The following is a 20,203-nucleotide window of genomic DNA, read 5'->3' on the forward strand; positions in this document are numbered from 1 at the left end:
ATTAGTGAGACTTGGTTGCACAAGGGGCAGGACTGACAGCTCAATATTCCAGGGTTCCATTGTTTTAGATGTTTTAGGGAGGGATTAAAGGGTGGCATTACTAATCAGGGAAACTGTCATGGCAGTGTTCAGTCAGGACAGACTGGAAAACTCGTCTAGTGTGACTTTATGGGTGGAACTGAGGAATAAGATGACCACTCTAATGGGGCTGTATTACAGACCACCCAACAGTCACAGACTGTTGCAAGAAACATAAGGTTGTGAAAGTGGTGATTTTAACTTTCTACATTGTGACTGAGATTCCTGTACTGTAAAAGGACTAGATGGGATAGAGTTTGTTAAGCATGTTCAGGAAAGCTTCCTTAATCAGTACACAGAAATCCCAACAAAAGAGTGTTGAGCTCCGATTAGGAAATGAGACAGAGATGACTGAAGTTTGCGTAGGAGAACTCTTTGCAGCTAGTTATCATAATGCCATTAGTTGTAAGGCAACCAAGGTCTGGTCCTTGGGGTGAGATTCTAAATTGGAGTAAGGCCAATTTTGATGGTATCACAAAGTGTGGATTGGGACAGGCTGTTTTCCGGCAACAGTGTACTTGGTAAGTGGGAGGCTTCAAAGATTACATTTTGTAAGCACAATGCTTGTATGCACCTGTCAGAATAAAAGGCAAGGATAACAGGTTTAGGGAACCTTTGTTTGTGGTCTAATCTTCATCCAAGTCACAGTAATAGACAAACACAATCCACCTAAACTAATAACACACAATTTACTTCGTCTTATCAATACTGAGTACACCATTTAAACAATTATAGTCTAGTTTCATAAAGTACCTCTGGGGTAATGCCCTCTATTTGGAGTTAGGTGTTCCAATTAATGAGATGAGATTGGAAGTGTGGGTGTAAGACACACTAAGTTAGGTTACTGACAGATCCTGCTCTTCTTAAGAAAGATCTGGTTATGTGCACCATGTCTCTATCAAAACAACTTTCAGAGGACCTTAGAAGAATGTTACTGCGTGTCTCAAGTCTGCAAAGGGCTATCTGGATGCCTTCTGGGACAATGTTCTGCGGACAGATGAGACAAAAGTTGAACTTCTTGGCAGAAATGCACTCTGCTATGTTTAGAAGGGAAAAGGCATAGCACACCAACACCAAAACCTCATCCCAACTGTGAAGCATGGTGGAAGGAGCATCATGGTTTGCTGCCTCAGGGCTTGGACAGCTTCCAATCATTGAGGCAACAATGATTTCCAAATCGTATCAAGACATTTTATAAGAGAATGTCAGGATAGCAGTCCATCACCTGAAGCTTAATGGAAGTTGAAGAATACAACAAGACAATGATCTGAAACACAAGAGTAAATCAACAGAATGGTTTAAAAAGAAAATTTGCTTTTTGGAATGGCCAAGTCAGAGTCCAGACCTTAACCCAATTGAGATGCTGTGGCATGATTTGAAGAGGGCTGTTCATGCAAGGTATCCCAGAAATATTGATAAACTGAAAGCTTTGTATTGAGGGATGGCCTAAAATTCCTCCTCATTGTTGTGCAATTCTGATCAGCAGCTACAGGAAACATTTGGTGGAGGTTATTGCTGCTAAAGGCAGTTATTAAAGGAGGTTATTAAATACAAGGTTCACATACTTCTTCAACCTGGACTGTGTATGATTAAACAACATGTTCAATAAAGACATGAAAAGTACAATTCTTTGTGTGTTATTAGTTTAGGCAGAATGTGTTGGTCTATTATTCTGACAGGTGAAGATCAGACCACGTTTTATGCTGAAAACCAGGTGACTGAAAATGATACACAAACTTTTTCTTGCAACTGTATATTAGTATTTGGATAGATAGGGACTACATAGAGATAGTCACCATGGCTTTGTGCATGGTAGGTCACGTATAACCAATCTTATAGCTTTTCAAGGAAGTTACCAGCAAAATTCATAAAGGCAAAGCAGTAGATGTTACCTACGTGACTTCATCAAGGTACTTGAGAGGCTGACCAAGAAGGTTCAGTCGCTTGGCAATCAAGATGAGGCAGTAAATTGAGTAAGACATTAACTTTGCGGGAGAAGCCAGAGTGGTTGTAAATGGTTGCCTCTCTGACTGGAAGCCAGAGACTACTGGAGTGCTGCTGGGTCAGTTGTTGTTTGTCTTTTGTATTAACGATCTGGATAATGATGCAGTTAACTGAAGACTATTAAAACTTGCAGTGGGATATATATAGATAGCTGGGAAAATGAACTGCAGATGGAATTAATGCAGACAAGTGTCAGATGTTAACACTAGTAGAGGACCAACCAGGGTTGGTCTTACACAGTGCGTGGCAGGGCACTGAGGAGTGCAGTAGAACAAAAGGATCGGGGAATACAAGTCCAAAATTCATTGAAAGTGGTGTCATAGCTAGATACGGCTGTAAACAAAGCTTCTGGCACATTGGCCTTCATAGATCAAAGTATTGAGTACAAGAATTGGAACATTATGTTGAAGTTCTACAAGACATTGGTGAGGCCTTGGAGTATTGAGTGCTGCTTTGGTCACCTACCTACAGGGAAGATGTGAATGAGATTGAAAGAGTACAGAGAAAATTTACAAGGATGCTGCCAAGTCTAGATGACCTCAGTTAAAAGGGAAGAGGGGGTATAGATAGGGTAAATGCAAGCAAGCTTTTTCCATTGAGGTTGGGCAAGACTACTACTAAAGGTCATGGGTTAAGGGTGAAAGTTGAGATATTTAAATGGAACAAGAGGGGAAACTTCTTCACTCAGGGAGCGGTGAGAATGTGAAACAAGCTGCCAGCACGACAGCTGGATATGAATTTGATTACAACGTTTAAGAGAAGTTTGGAAAGGTACATGGATGAGAGGGGTATGGAGGACTGTGGTCCGGGTAAGGGTCAATGGAACTAGGCAGTTTAAATGGTTCGGCACAGACTAGGGGGTCCAAAAAGCCTGCTTCTGTGTTGCAGTTTTCTGTAACTCTATAATCGATGTGTACCTCAATTTCATTTTTCTTCATTTGCTCTACATCCTTAAGAGCTACTGCAACCTTAGGGAAAAGTTCTCTCTTTCATTTATGGCTCTTCTTTTAAACTTTGCTTCCATTATTCTATTGTCTAGCACCATTCTCCTTTTTTGATTATTTTCTATATATATGCACTTTTGGTAATGTATACTTGGGACCTCTACATCTTTCCCCACATCTTCCAGTTGTGAAATTAATGCAATTCCTAAAATACAATGGTTTCGAAATACAAGAGCTGACTTTCAGGAATCCAAAAAGTAGATAGAAACATAGAAAACCTACAGCACAATACAGGCCCTTCGGCCCACAAAGCTGTGCTAAACATATCCTTACCTTAGAAATGATCTAGGCTTACCCATAGCCCTCCATTTTTCTAAGCTCCATGTACCTATCCAGGAGCCTCTTAAAAGACCCTACCATTTCTGTCTCCACCACCACCGACGGCAGCCCATTCCATGCACTCACCACTCTCTGCAGTAAAAACTTAACCCCTGACATCTCCTCTGTACCTACTTCCAAGCACCTTAAAACTGTGCCCTCTTGTGCTAGCCATTTCAGCCCTGGGAAAAAGCCTCTGACTATCCACACGATCAATGCAATGATCTGATGACCAGATTTCAATTCATGCTGCAATAGTTTTGCCTATGTCCCTACATAATTATCTACTCTCATCTGTGCCTCTGTAGACAACAGTTCTTCCTTCCTCGTATCACCAATATACTGTAGGATATCAAAGCTTTGAGGTTCCTCTAGTTCTATGCAGTATTTGTTAATAATCTCTTGTATTGAACCTTCTGGATTTTCCAGTGGGCTACCCATTCTAGATACCATTGTACAGCTCTCTCCATCTGAATTTATCAAACAGCGTGGAGTCAAACAGCATGGAAACAGGCCCTTTGGCTCAACTTGTCAATGCTGACCAGGATGCCTGTCTAAGCTGTGTTTGTCCCACATTCCTCTAAGCATTTCCTACCCATGTACTTGTCCAAATGCCTTATAAATGTTTTTATTGCATCTGCCTCCACCACTTTCTCTGGCAGCTTGTTCCATATACCCACCACCCTCTGTGTCAAGTTGCCCCTTAGGTCCCTTTTAAAAATCTTTCCCCTTTCACCTTACAGTTCTTGATTTCATTTCTCTTGGAGAAAGACTGTGACCATTCATCTGATCTGTGTCCCTCATAAATTCACACATCCCTATATTTCACTCTCTGGCCTTGTCTCATTCAGTTTGCATTAATAATTGTAGAATTGAAGAAGAATACAGTTCATCATAAAGTCAGTTTGTTCATGGGGAGCTTAGCAATTTACTACATTAGTGATTGCAGGATTATTGCATGCAATCCCATCACTTCAGACAAAAAGTTACTCGCTTTAAGACAGTCATCATATTGAAAACTACTTGTCCAGATTTATTTACAGATAAAACTAAGTACAAATGCATTCAGGTAAAATGCAGCTCAAAAAAACACACCAACTTTTCATTGGCTGCTTAAAAGCACCCCCTCACGGCAAACCTAATGACAGTAAGTGCCAGTATTTTGTAGTCACCATTCATTCCCCAATGCAGTGGGGACACTTAACTGAAGACAATGAAAGATTCCTTGAATTATAAGGGCATCATTTGGTTAACACAGAAGCACAACTGTACAAGGCATCTGCTCTGAATTAGCCAAAGCAACAAAAAAAAACATTTTACCATTTGATAATAACACAATTGCAAAATAGACTTTCTGCTTGTACTTACCCAAACATCCCTTAAAGTAATTCATTTAACTCAGTAAATCAAAGTGCTAACAGTTTCAAGATGCAAGTAGTGGTGGCAGGAACAGAAGGTTCCAGATACAGACGTATGACTGACATACAAATATTTGGAGAAAGGTATACACTTAGTTGAGTTCCAGCTGCAGACTCTCCTTATTATCCTTCAAACCCACAGGGGAAGGTTCAGTGCAGCAGCCACCCGAAAGCAGTATCAGCTATGCTCTGCAGTCACATGCTCTGCATTAATCGTAGCTCACATGCTTTGTATTTTTCCCTCTATCCATTCTTATGGTAAAAGTCCATTTCCGTTCATAACCACAATTCAGGTCATTTAAAATGTTTCACAGAAATTAATTTCATAATTTAGATACAACTAAAAGGTTGCAAAGAGAAGTTCAACTCCATGTTAAACTTTATGACTTATCACTCATACACATAAAACCAACAAAATAACTGAAGTAAAATGAAAAATGCTGTAGCAGCAATACATTATCATGGCTTGCCTTGTACCAGACAGACGTGTAATGAGCCCACGGCTTCATATTCAACAAGTGTTTCTTTTTAATAAATACCCACCCATTGCAGCTTGGAAATTTCCTTTAAAATACAGGCCTGTTCATCTAATCAAAAGTGTAGGCCAAGGTAATGGTGTTTGTTCTCATATCTTAGCAGATTTATTAACAAAGACTTGAGCAATTGACGATGTGAACTCCACTGGCACAGATGGTGAATATGTGACACTCCCTTCCTCAACCCCTCCCCCTTCCCACACACACATATACATTTTTACACCCTGTTCCAGGAGTGTTCTTGAACTTTAGATATTAAACATCAGATGTTGACTTATTTTGGACCTCACCAGGATAGCTTTTATTTACTGTATCTGGGGAATTTCTGAAGAGCTTTTCCAGAGAAGGCTCACCTATGTTAAAAGGTGCTTAGTGCCACTCCCCAGAATGGACAAGCAAATGGCAAGGTGATTGAAAACAAAACGTGTATTTAAATTCCAGCTCTGTTTACTAATTAGAGCTCAGGTTGTGTGAAGCTCAAACATGAACTCATTAATTATGTAACTTGTGCTTACAATGTAAGTGACTTGCTTTAAGTTCTGGGCACTGAATGTGCAGTATACATTTGAAATGGCAAGCACCACTAGGCTTGAGAGATAATTCTTTCTTTCAAAAGTGAATTGATACGTAGATCACCAAATGTGTACAGCGCCCTTGGGGAAGGAATATGTCTCAAGGTTAAAATAGGATTGTTCCAGACCAGAAGGAATGTGTACTTTGAAGCCTATTTTATACAGTTAAATTGAAATGGCATCAACCAGAAAATGAATCAATGCACCGCATTTAAGCCAGAGATGAAAAACGAGTTCCTATTAATGTGACTATTTACAACCTAGTCAAATAAAAGTGCTGTTGGGTGAGTGGACCAGGAGTGTGTTCAGTTGAATTATCTCTTATTTTCTTTATGTAAACATTGATTTTTGAATCTCACCTATTGCTCCTGTGTAGATTAAGACAGTGATCTAGGTACTGCCACGTAAACTTAATCACCCTGCAATTTATTCACACACTCATACCCAACCCCAGTTCTATCCCGGGTCATGTTGTAATAATAAATACCTTTGAAACCTGAGCTTTGCATCATCTGATCATGGGTAATTTAACACTGCAAATTTTGGGTTTAAAATTCAACTATTAAAATGATTGAATTATGGCCAAACACTCCCAAATTCCTTACCCATCCTGACGGTAAAGTGTACACAGCATGTTACAGTAAAACACGGACAACTGACATCACTATACAGATTATTAAGACATGTATATACAATGATTATTCGGCCTCATGGCTTCTCCTGGCTAGCAGTTCTTTCTTCTTTCCCTTGGACTACTGCATATTGCTCCTTTGACTGCCTGGAACTAGAAAGGCTGTCCATGGCTAGTTATGCAGCTCCCTTTGGTTTCCAAGATATAAATTCCTGTATGTACCAATCAACCATCAAGTGGTTTGCCCAGATATACCATAGTCACTTCAGTATTTCCATAAACCGCAGAAACCGCTGGATAAAGACATGCCTTCGGCAAGCCTCGGAAAGCTACACCAAGGAACTCATAGCCTCGTTCAAATGCTAAAGTCTTGTCTTCCATGTCAAGAATAACACGTATTCTTTCACCAATCTGTGAAGAAAAAACAGTGAAGACTTTTAATAGCACAGAACTTAACAAAATATATTGAAAATTCATTTCTAATTTAGAGTTCATTCAGGTGTAACCATAAAGAGTAATCATAGGACATAACACAACAGGCTGGTGAACCAGCAAGTCTAGGCTTCTCCCTGTGCGAATCTAACTTGTTGCACTACTTACTGTGGTGGTGGGGTCCACTCTCTAGGAAAGGGATTCCTTCAACATTTCCCTGTATTTATTTGGTAGCTCTTTTTGTTTATGCCCACACAGACCTGGCCCCTCTACATCTCATCACTCCTTGCATAAAACTTCCAGTCATCTGTTGGCATTTTATGGAGAAAAGTCTAGGTTCTTCAGACCTTACTGCCAGTTATAGCTTCTTAGTTCTGTCATAATCCAAGTAAATCCCTTCTGTAGCTAATCTAGTACTTCCATAAGATTCTAATGTTAAAACCAACCCTTGGTGCTGTACCTCAAACTCAGCAGGGTCAGTGAAATAATAAAAATCTGGTCAGTTTATTCCACCTCCAGCTCAGAAAAACGGTGATATCATATTGCAACACACACACAAAATGCTGGTGGAACGCAGCAGCGTTCCACCCTGACGAAGGGTCTCGGCCCAAAACGTCGACTGTACTTCTTCCTACAGATGCTGCCTGGCCTGCTGTATTCCACCAGCATTTTGTGTGTTACTTGAATTTCCAGCATCTGCAGATTTCCTCGTGATATTGGAATAGCTTTACTTGGATTTTTAAATGCTAAGTATTTCCTTTAAAAGGTCAGCTATTCAAGCTGAAAAAATTGTAGTAAAATATATAAAAGTGCCAAATTAAACAAAATTATCTTGTTTTTCCTTCTCTCATCTTACAAATGTCTCGGTTTGACTTCTCTCCCATCAATATAATTGAGCAGGATCTCTGTTGGAAGTGATGAAACCAAACAGCAGTAAAACTTCAATTAAAAACTGCTTCACCACTGGATACTTATAATTAAACTGGGTTAATAAGCTTGGCCCTCAGGCAAAGGAAAACTAAGTAGTAACATTTTTAAACAGTATACTAGTAATACAATTAAAATTATTCATTTACAAAGTCAAATCAAAGCAGTTAACATCCTAATTAAGTTTAATAAGATGATGGCTAAAAGTGCAAGTTTCTGGTTTAACCACAATTTTTATTCACATTTAAGACCACAGGACCTTCTAAGATATTAAAATTTTGACAGAACTTCAATTGTATAAATGAACAGCCTAAGGAGGTAAAAAGTAACAAGAGGGAATAAGTGACTAAAACACTTAAATGCCCACTTTTGCCAAAATATACAATTTGGTGGTAAATTAATGAGATGGACAGTTTGTGATTGTCTGTACTGGCAGCAGATGGAGCAAAAAAAGGGAAAAATTACAAGGCAAGCTTCTTTGAAAGTTGACAAACAAGTAGATACGTCCATCTGACGATTTTACTGCACTGATTCATTAGTTAGAAAGTATACAAACAGAGTTAGTGAGCAATTAGAGATACAAATAATGTGCTGGACTTCACTGCAAGGGTATGCGAGCTTGCTGAGATTGTACAAGGCTTCGGAGAGATGCTACCTGCAGTGCAGTTGGGTCTCTATGCCTACAGGAGGATACAGTCGGCCCTCCTTATCCGCGACTTCAACCAACTGCGAATCGTGAAAACCCAGAAGTCCTCTTCCAGCACTTGGTGTTCCAGCACGTACAGACTTTTTTTCTTGTTATTATTCCCTAAACAATGCAGTATACCAACTATTTTACATAGCATTTACATTGTATTAGGTATTATAAGTAATCTAGAGATGATTCAAAGCACACAGGAGGATTGCGTGGGTTATTGTGGATCACGATCGAAAAAAATCAGAAGTTCTCTTACTAAGTAATTTGGAACAGGTACATCTGGTATTATTTACCGTAGATTCCGGACTACAGAGCGCACCTGATTAAAAGCCGCTGGCTCTAATTTTAGAAATAAAATCAATTTTTTACTTGTACAGGCCGCACCGGATTTTAGGCCGCACCGAATTTTCGGCCGCAGGTGTCCCACGTTGTAATATGAGATATTTACACAGAAAGATATTACACGTGAGGATTTTTTAACTTTTAATTAAATCCATATGGTAACATAAACAAATACATATTGCAAATGCTTTTTTTCGAACCGTGCCTATAACGCGGCTACTTTTAAATATACGTTGCGTATACTTCTTTACTGAACAACATTCCAATATCTCCTAACGACTGGTAAAAAATATATATACTGCAGCCTACCAGGAAAAGTTATTGATCGCCTTTAACTTAAAAGCAGCGTTTTCGCTCCGCCGCTCCCCCCCGCCGTCCCGTTTATCGCAAACCAGTATCCCACAAGACGCGGCGAAACCGGGTGTGACGTCATAGCATCCCGCGATGTAGTACAGAAAACAAATATAGTTAAAACAGTTCTAACTTTAACTAACAAATGAATTACTAAGCGAAAATATTATAAACTAAATAACTGCCATAAAGGCAGCACAATGCTTTTCTTCGAGTGTTTTCCATGTTGATGAGGGTGAGTACAAATGACTGATTTACAATAATTTAATTGTGAAAGTGCGCTTGATTTATCGTACAATTTCATTGGACCTCTGTGAACTACTCATCAATTTTATTGGTCTACTGTTACGAGGCAAAATGTTTTTGGCGGCATGAAAAAAAATAATACATTAGCCGCTCCGTATTAAAGGCCACAGAGTTCAAAGCTGTTCAAAATGTGGGAAAAAAGTAGCGGCTTAAAATCCGGAATCTACGGTAGTGTCATTTAGTCAAACGTTTGTCTTAGTATATGGTATATATTTTACCTTTCTATGCATATAAAATGTTTAAGAACGTATGTTTCAGCGCCGGGCTCGGGTACGGAAGTTCCCGAGTTCAATCCAGTGACAGACCGCTCCCGAGTGCGCTCTCCACCGTGCCGGGTTGATGTGGAGGATCAAAAACCAAAACCCAATAATTAAACCACTGCATTGCTTAGTAATAATTGTAGCTTTCATCGGGGCAGGGCCTTTCTCACTCTATCCTTTAAAATTGTTCTGATCGTTGACCGACTGTAGCCTAACGCTTTTCCAATGACCGATGGCGTTTCACCTCTTTCCAATCGCTTTATTATATCCACTTTATTTTCAACCGTGATCATGATTATTTTCATGAACAGAAACACTGCGGATTCAGAGCTCTACCGCCAGGTCCTAATGTCCACCACACTGAGACAGGTTAAATAACGTCTGGGGTTCCGCTGGGTCCTCAGGACCACCGCATTGAGACAGGTTGAATAAGGGACTTGAGCATCCGCAATTTTTGGTATCCATGAGGGGAACCAATCCCTTGCGGATAAGGAGGGCCGACTGTATACCTAACCTTGGACTCAGTCCCAAGTTGATTCATTAATTTAAAAAAATGCTAGAAACACAGGTCAGGCAGCATCTGTAGAGAGAGAAAGAGTTCAGTTATTGTTTCAGTTTGAATCAATAACTATTTCTCTCTCCAAAGATGCTGCCCAATGTGCTCAGTGTTCCCAGGAATTTCAGTTTTTATTCCAGACTTCTAGCACCTGCATTTCCCTTTTGTTTTAATTGTTCACTAATTCCTACAATTAAGGAGTTATTCAATGGGAAGGAACTGAAAAAGATTGACCCTACATTCAGATTCAGATTATTGTCATTTAAAAACCACAAATGCAATATAGTTAAAAAATGAGACAACGTTCCTCCAGAATGGTATCACAAAAACACACGACAAAACAGACTACACCAGAAAATCCACGTAACGTTTGGCAATCCCCAATCCAGAGTCCGGAGAGGCTGCTGCGTATTAATATCTAAGATGGTAGCGCGTTCCCCGGAAAGGAGCTCCAATCCCACCAGACAAACAAGACCAAAAACTAAAGCTACAAGATCTACACAAAACCACATATTTACAACATATAGTTACAACAGTGCAAACAACAGCATAATTGATAAAAAAAAAAACAGACCATGGGCACAGTAAAAATAGTCCAAAGATGTTGAAAGGCTATAAGTTCAAAAGAAACCACCACACAATTTCCACAAATCCTCAGGGTCCCCGATTGACTCGTCACTCCACGCCGGCGGCAGAAGGAAATACCCCCGCTATGGCCTTCCACAGCGCTGCCCGACTCAGCCTCACAGACACAGCACACACCGAAAGCGACCTGACTGCAGCGGACTCCGAGTCCGTCGAACCTCCGAGCCTCCGACCATCCCCTCCAGAACAGCTTCTCCGAGCACCATCCTCTGCCGAGCGTATTAAGACGGCCCTGCCAATGGCCATCGGCAACGCGACCCCGAGGACTGGGGGCCTGTTCCCCTGATGATTGTGTAAAAGGCTGTGTCCTGGAGCTGGACAGTCCAGGAGTAGGGGCATAATATCAGGATGAGGCACTCACTATTTAGGTCTGAAATGCGAAGTAACTCTTCTTGAAGTTTATTTTTAAGGAGTTCTCTACATCCCTGGTCATTATTTTATCACAGGAATTCATCGCCTCAGACAGTTGTGGAGGCAAATTCATTGGGTGTATTTAACAGAAGTTAACAGGTTCTTGATTAGTCAGGGTGTCAAAGGTTCAGGGGAGAAACAGGAGAAAGGTGGTGGCATCAATTATTAAGGACAGGTCATGCCTTGTTCTCATTGCTACCATCAGTGAAATGTCTGAAAGCACTCACTCAGTGATCCAGGACATCGCACCCGTGAACACTACCTCACAACCTTTTATTTTATTTTTGCACTTATTTAACTATTTAGTATATATGGATACTTACTGTAATTCCGTTTTTATTATTATGTGCTGCATTGTCCTCCTGCTGCAGACACAAATTTCATGGCAATTTGGTGGCAATCAGGTAGTGGATCTGAGGAGGGCTAAGGCACCGGTGACCCCTGTTTCCATCCAAGGGGTCAGTGTGGACATGGTGGAGGATTACAAATACCTGGAGATACGAATGGACAATAAACTGGACTGCTCAAAGAACACTGAGGCTGTCTACAAGAAGGGTCAGAGCCGTCTCTATTTCCTGAGGAGACTGACATCCTTTAACATCTGCTGGACAATGCTGAGGATGTTCTATGAGGCTGTGGTGGCCAGTGCTATCATGTTTGCTGTTGTGTGCTGGGGCAGCAGGCTGAGGGTAGCAGACACCAACAGAATCAACAAACTCATTCGTAAGGCCTGTGATGTTGTGGGGGTGGAACTGGACTCTCTGACGGTGGTGTCTGAGAAGAGGATGCTGTCCAAGTTGCATGCCATCTTGGACAATGACTCCCATCCACTCCATAATGTACTGGTTAGGCACAGGAGTACATTCAGCCAGAGACTCATTCCACCGAGATGTAACACTGAGCGTCATAGGAAGTCATTCCTACCTGTGGCCATCGAACTTTACAACTCCTCCCTCGGAGTGTCAGACACCCTGAGCCAATAGGCTGGTCCTGGACTTATTTCCACTTGGCATGATTAACTTATTATTTATTTAATTATTTATGGTTTTATATTGCTATATTTCTTCACTATTCTTGGTTGGTGCGGCTGTAACGAAACCCAATTTCCCTCAGGATCAATAAAGTATGTCTGTCTATCTGTATATGCTGGTGATATTTTACCTGAATCTGATTAGGGTTCAGCAGGATAAAAATTGAGTGGCCACAATGGGTTGAATGGCCTAATTCTGCTCCTGGGTCTCACACTGGTGAAATGGAGAAAGAAGTAGGTCCCTTCTCCTTTGAGTCAGCCCTGTTATTCAATACAATCATGATTAATCCTCATCTCAATATCATATCCCTGTGATCTCCCCTTACTGTCATGAGCAACTAGAAATGTAACCATCATGTTGAAAATCTTTAACAACTTCGACAGTACAGCCTCCACCATTACACACTCCACAGGGTCACCAACCACAGTGAAGCAGTCTATACAGATAAACCAAGGCTTAGGGAAGTATTCCCCAATACCCTAGCCCCTGCCAGAATTTGGCAAGTTTCAATTAGATCCCTTCTCTTTTAAACTCTAGGAAATATAAATCTGTTATACAGCACTATTACTCCAATGAATTCTCTCTGTACTTCCTGTTTGGTAAGTATATTCTTTCTTGAGTGAGGAGACTAAACTGCCCACATACCATTTACCGTATTGTTTGCTGCACTGTATGTTTGCATTCTGTAACTGGTGTACAAATCTCATCAGGGTTTCCAAATTTAACAACATTCAATGACACACTATCTTCTTGTTATTTCTATCAACACTGATAACCTCACATTTACCCACGTTGCACTGCACTTGTCAAGTATCTGAAGTCAACTTGATGCCTTTTTGCATTCTCCTCACAATTCATAACCCACCCAGTTAGCAAACTTCAAATCATTCAGTACAGGTCCCTGCAATGCCCCATTAATTACCACCTAGCACCATGAAAGAGAACTACTCTTTCCAGCTTTCTAACCAATTCTCATTCCATACGCCAGTAAAGTGCTGCAACTTACAGAATTTATTGAGAGAAGTTATTAGATATTTGATGAAAATCCAAATACATCACACCCATGGGCTATCCCTTAATTATTTCACTGGCAACACCCTCAAAAATTCTGGTTTGTCAAAATCATTCCCCTTCAAGAAATTCACATTGATGTTACCTAATCCCAGTGATGCATTCCCAATTCCTAATAGCTCTTCTTTTACAATAGCCTCCAGTATTTTCTCTGCAAATGATGTTGGATTAACCTATTTTTTCCCTTTTCTGACTACATTTGGCTTCACTAATCTTTCTTTACACATTTGTACAAACTTGTACAGTTGACTTTATATCCAGTGGAACTCCAATTTTATTTTTGATCTCAAGCATCTTTTTGTCATCTTCTGTTGAAATATAAACTGTTCTTAATCCCCAATATAATGACAATATTATGCAACTTTGTTTTGGATCTAGTGTTATCTCTTCTGTTACAAAATTTTCTTTCCCCGTAATTAGGTCCAGGTTTGTGCACTCATAAGTTCCAGTGACTCTGTGGCATTAGTTACCTGGTGATGTAGATTAAAGTTGGTATGTGCCTTTGCCCTATGTAAAAAAACTGGACCACACCCCTAGTTACATAACATTAGTGAAGCACCTGAGAGAGGTGTGATCATCACATCAACTGGAACTGCAGCACATTAACTAAATTCACAGTGAACATCTGGTGGTGGAACCAAGGCTGGATAAACAATGAGCTTCAATAATGATCAAAAAGGAAATTCCACCAATCTAGAACTTGGCCAACTTACCAACTGTGAACTTCTCAGCTTGGAATTAGGCTCAGACTTTGCAGAAAGTCAATTTTATTCCTTATATGGAGCAGTCAATGCTTCTGCTGTATGAACAGGTATACTTCTGTAGCTGGTGTCAGGGATGGCAGATGCAATATTATACACATTCTTCAAGGATCATGCTTAGTGAACCATTATAGAACTTATGCTGTCCCATACTACTTGATAGGACCTTATAAAGGGAATTTTAATATCCAGCCCATGCTGTGTTTACCCTAGGGGCGTTTAATTTAACTGTCTAGACTCTTAAGTCTTGTTGCTCACTGAGGCTTGCTCTTGATTCTCCCTACACCATTGGTGCATACGTGGATCATGACAATTAGTTTTTTCCCTCCAAGTTCCTCTTGTCTCTCACTCTAGTGAAATCGATAGCTTGTTTGACATCAAATCAGTCATAGAAAGTGGAGGGTGGCTGGCAAAACCAACCAAAGACACAAGATCAACTGTGATACTGAAGACCAAATTAGGCTGAAAGGACATATGGCTTATTTCTTATATTCATTTTCACTCCAACACACAGAGATGGTAGTAAAGTCAAGAGTCTAATGAAAATGGGGAATTTAATTAAAGCACTAGCTTTAAAACTGGCTGCAACAATTGGGGGGAAACGGGGATTAAGCCAATAAATCCATTATACCTGAAAGCCTGCGTCACAGAGCTAGATACACAACAAAGAAATTTAATGTATTATATAGTCTTTCAATATCACTTCATTTCTGGGACAGTCACAGAAAACTAGGAAATTGCCAATGTAATGCAATTGTTTGGGGTGGATTGGAGGGGGGAAAGAAGAGGGTGACAAACAGTTTTTGGAAAGAATCCATTAAGGACATAGGTTCAAGTCATCTAGAAAAATATTAGTTTCCAGTTAATCTAGTTTTATGAAAGGGGAATTTGTAAGGATGCTATCCAGCAGGGTAGAAATGGTAATGGCAAGAGAATAAAAAAAAACAATTTTCAAATGGCACGAAAGAGGTTTCCTTTTTCTTTTACACTTAATACGGCAGCACAATAGTGTTACAGTCAGTGCCTGCTTCCCCAGATTGGGGCTTGATTCCCACTGCTGCCTTGGGGAGTTTGTCCTTTCTCTCCATGACCATGTGGGCCCTTGGTTTCCTCTCACATTCCATAGGCATAGGGTTAGAGTTAGTGAGTTGCAGGCATGCTATGCTGGTGCTGGAAGTGTGCTGATACTTGTGGATTGCCCAGTACAACCGTCACTGATTTGATGCATGTAACACATTTCACTGCATGTTTCCATGTACGTGTGACAAAGAGCTAACGATGGGCTATATATTGGGTCAGATAAAGGAATAGTTAAAAGGTACAAACATAAAATAAATTATGTTTCAGGTTCATAACCCATGACAATTTTATGTTACAAGGATCAGAATGCAACCAATTACTGATGACAAAGCTGGGTGGGAGATGCCTTTACTGCTGTGAACCGTTAGATGTGGCTGTTATCATTACTGCTGTGAGAAAGACATCCCAAAGGAATGCAGAGGGTAGGCCTCATGTGGTCTCTCTCTTTCTCGATGATGTCGGAGGATGTTACTGTGCTTCTGCGTTTATGGACCGTGGATCTTTCCAGACTTGTGGTTTTTATATTCCGTGTTTCTTGCCCGGTCCTTTTCTGTTTTGTTGTGCGAAGGGAGGGGTTTTGGGGATTGTGTTTGTGGGGGAGGGGTTGGTGTTCTTGTTGCATTTTGTGCAGGGGAGAGGGTTTTGGGATCCATGCTCCTCTTCTGTTTTGTGCAGAGGGAAGGGGCTTGGAGTTCATGATCAGGATGCCATTTTGTTTTGTGCAAGAGGGTGGGTTTGGTGTTTCTCTCTGAACGACTTTCATGCTCCTTCTTTGTTTCGTGGCTAGCTGGAGAAGAAGAATCTCATGGTTGTATATGGATACATACTTTGATAATAAATGAACATTTGAACTGCATTGTGTGGATCTGGCCTAATCTGCTGAGATGTCCTTGCATTTTATCTCTATTTTACATATCTGGCACCTGAAATTTCCCTTTGATTTTCAACCAACATCTTAATTTGAACCAGCTTTCTACTTCTGCAGCTAAGGAATCTTTTGGATAATCCAGAAATGGCTGTCCGTCAGTTTATTCTTCACCATAGTTTGTCTGCACATTAATGAACAAACACCAGAACCAAGTACTTTGAACTCAGGGGAGATTGAATAGCTTAAACAAGGCTGTACTTTCTCTTTAAACCCAAGGGGATAGTTAAAATTATGGTGGCATGTGACAGCATTTATGTGGGAAGAAAAACTGGTTTATACTCGGAGACAAAACAAAGCAGAACAGTCACTAACAAATATTCAGAGTTCTCTGCTCTGAAAATGGTAATATTGTGTTATTTGGAGCAGTTCTGGTACTGGAAAGAAAGAAACAGGGGGATATAACAATAAGATTACTCGATGGAAGAGGTCTGTAAGTGCACAGAGCGTAAGAATAGAACCAGAGGCAAAGTAACTTGCACTTTCGAAAGCTGTTCCTATCACTCAACTCTCCCCACATTCACAAGACTGGTCACAGCCCTCATTTCACACACACACACAGTTAGGAATCTGCAATAATCTGAAAGTGTTATTCTCACATCAAATTCTGAAAGCAGTCAGTTGCACCATTGTGTCAATACTTTAGAGGTAGGACCTGGTGACTCTCTTCTGACCAAATCAGTGTCACCAATTAGTTGTCAAGTATGTCAGCAAATGAGGGACATTTGCAGAGATTAGCTCCTATCACTGAAATACAAATTTATTTCCCCCCCCCAAAGCATTTTTTCCTTTATTACAATTATTTCATTAAAGAAAGTGAACACTGACAACATGACCTTGAGGGTGGTTTTACTGGAGTGCTAAATTCATGAACAAAATTACATGGCACCCAACCAAAAGAAAGTTTTGATCTCAACAAAGCTCCACTATTTGCATTATTAATACTAACTATCAAACCAGTTTACATCATTACATAAAGGATAAAAATTACATGAAGAAACAGCTTTTAAATATCTATGGATTTTTTTTATATAAAAAGCATATTGGGATGACAAAAGCAGCAGTTCTTTAGAAAAGTGACGGACAGATTGCATCAACAGAATCTAGGAGGGAAGTTGAATTACAGGTGACCAGATGTGCAACTTACACACTGTGCTTTTGATAGATACAGAAATGAAAATCCATATTGTAGGTGCTTGACATCGCCATTGCAAGGACTGGACACATGCCACCTCATCATTGATAACAAATATTTCATATTTGTGGTGAGATAGACATAATTTTGGTTTATTCTACAGCAGTCACATATGCAATTTATTCTTTTTTCACGTTAATGTCTGTGACGTGCAGAGATTTAACAAGAAAAATTAGCGCATAGACCAATAGCTTAAGTGAAGTCTCAATCCTACTTGGGATTTAAAGCAAAGCTAAGATCAAAATAGCTGTAGTTCAAATTTGTAACAAATTGCATAAGCCTCCAGAAATCTACCCACATTGACACACTACTCTAAAGTCTGAGATCAGACATGCTTGCACAGGAAGAAGCTGCAAGGCTATGGGGAAAGCAGCAAAGAGCAAATAGTAGGATAACTCACTCATACATTTCTCAAGAGTAAGTTTGATGACAGACACATTATTTGATGAAAACAGGTAAATAATTTCACCCAGATCAAATCAATTATAGTCTGGGCCACAACTAAGAGAGGGAGGAGTTAAAGATGGTGCCAGAGGTTTTTACACACCTGGGTAATTTCAAAGCTTCAGTCTTCTCCATTCTTCACATTCACCCACCATGTCTTTTTTCCTTTTCAAGGTGGCTGGGGTTATGTTGGAGTCCATGATTTCCAGATGCACTCAAACTACGCATGTCCTTCATGGGTGGTGCCAATCTCGTTCTTGGAACTCGCCCAATGGCCCTCATTTTGGGATCTCCAGGAGCAACTTGGAAGACGCACACCTTCCAGGTACGCCCGAAGATGACCCAATTCCTCATCGATGGAGGCATCACAGGAGAATGACACATCAAGACAGCAGGCGCAGCTGTAGGAGGCCCCTACACTCGAGCAATCTCCCTCCACGGTTAAAGAGTCTGCTGATTCTCAAGTCAGGGGATATCGAAAATGCGACGCTGCAGACTGTAACATCAAGACAGTGAGCTGTTGGCCTCCCCTCTTCTTCTGGCAGAAGCGGTATCTCTCTCAGCCTCATTAGCGAGAGAGAGTGCCTGTCTGAGATGGACAGTAGTTTTGGATAGACTCTAGATGATGGTATCTGGGGGCTTGCTATTGCTTACATGGTGGGGGGGGGGGGGGGAGGGCTGATGCTTTGCTGCTGCTTGTGCAAGGGAGGGGGAGGGGAGCTTTGGGGTTCTAACGCTTTTCTATCATTCACTCCTTGGATTTACTTTTTCTGTTTTGTGGATATCCACAAACAGTAAACATTTCAGGTTGTACACTGTATACATTCTCTAACATTTAACTGAACAGAACAGAAGAGAGAAATTGTTTATCAGGCTCCCTGTGCCGTTATCAGGTCCAAAAGCAGGCATATTAAGAATGACAAGCCTCATTACAAGTTGCATACCAGCCCAGAACTCTGAGTGCCACTCAAATATTTTTGTAGGTCTCAACGGTTTTGTCCTCGTGAACTGATCGCCATTCTCAGTCCCACAGTCCTACACCCCAGTCCTTTCCAAAGCTCATATCCACGCCCCCCACCTCTCTGCACGCTACCCCCTCGTTCCCCTCAAACCCTCCGGTACCTGGTACTTGGGCGCGTTATTGCATTGCGGGAAGTTGCCGGCCGACTCTCCGCCGTGCAGGAGATTGTTGTCCACCAGGTTCCAGCCCCAGCTCTGGTCATCGCCACCCAGCAGGGCCACGTAGCCCTGGCACTGAAGGGGGGCGCGTTTAGTAGCCACGCCGATGACAGCCACGGTGCCCAGCGGGCCCTCCCACCAGATCTCCCAGACATGGCGGCCTTCGCTGAAGCCGATATGGGCGCGGGCGCCGTCAGTGCTCTGCGCGATGGGGTTGCGGTGCAGCGTGAAGCCGTTGCGCTTGATGTAGACGTTGCGGGAGCAGTCGGCGGCACTCCAGGCGTGGCGCAGGGCCCGGGCCTTGGCCTTGTAGCTGCTCACGTTACACAGGATGTCGGAGCTCAGGGCCTCCTCACTCAATAAGCGGCAGCACACGCTGCGCCACACCTCACTGTTCTCGTCCGCCTCCAGGCACTGGTGCCAGTGGCGGCACACCAGGCCGCAGCTCAGCAGGTCGGGCAGGTCCACGTAGGACAGCAACAACTCCAGCACCCGGGCCGGCAGCTTCCCTGCCGCCATCTTTACCTGGCGCCGCGCGGCGTCATAGTTCACGTAATCCAGCGGATGACGTCATGGCTCTGACGCAGACAGCAGAGCCTGTGCAGCACGAGGATCCCGGTGGGCGTGGCTGATGACGTTACGCGGTGATTCCCGGGTGCCCCGAAGGTGAATGTTTCAATGATTCTCATTTGCAGTCGCTCGAGCAAAGGCGCTATCCAAACTTCTTCAAAGCTGAGGGTGCCGGCTACACCGATCCCCTCCAGGCTGTGCTGTAGGTAATTTCCATTCTCCACCTCAATTACATCTGTCCTCACTTTCCTTCCACAATGATTTATACGTACTAGGTATACAATTTACATCTTCAACAGGATGCCACCACAGAAATACTTTTTCATATTTCATCATCCTGAAATGATCGTTCTCTCTCGGACTTCCACCAATTACTTTCCAAGCAATTCATTGTGGAGTTAACAATTCAGTATTGTTATATTCAGTGCTCACCGTGTGGTCGCCTCTACTTTGGAAAAA

The 20,203-nt window shown here is 41.6% G+C and overlaps 1 protein-coding gene across 1 annotated transcript; it reads right to left on the bottom strand.

Moving 5' to 3' along the window:
* Window positions 1-4,411: 4,411 nt before the first annotated feature.
* On the bottom strand, window positions 4,412-19,733 carry fbxo45 (F-box protein 45). The gene is made up of 2 exons (XM_073040567.1): window positions 19,118-19,733; window positions 4,412-6,972 (listed from the first exon to the last, which is right to left on the bottom strand). The coding sequence occupies exons 1-2, from the start codon at window positions 19,691-19,693 to the stop codon at window positions 6,787-6,789; spliced, it is 762 nt and encodes a 253-aa protein (XP_072896668.1). The 5' UTR covers window positions 19,694-19,733; the 3' UTR covers window positions 4,412-6,786.
* Window positions 19,734-20,203: the final 470 nt, after the last annotated feature.

The sequence above is a fragment of the Hemitrygon akajei genome, chromosome 3 (genome assembly GCF_048418815.1).
Source record: "Hemitrygon akajei chromosome 3, sHemAka1.3, whole genome shotgun sequence".
NCBI lineage: Eukaryota > Metazoa > Chordata > Chondrichthyes > Myliobatiformes > Dasyatidae > Hemitrygon > Hemitrygon akajei.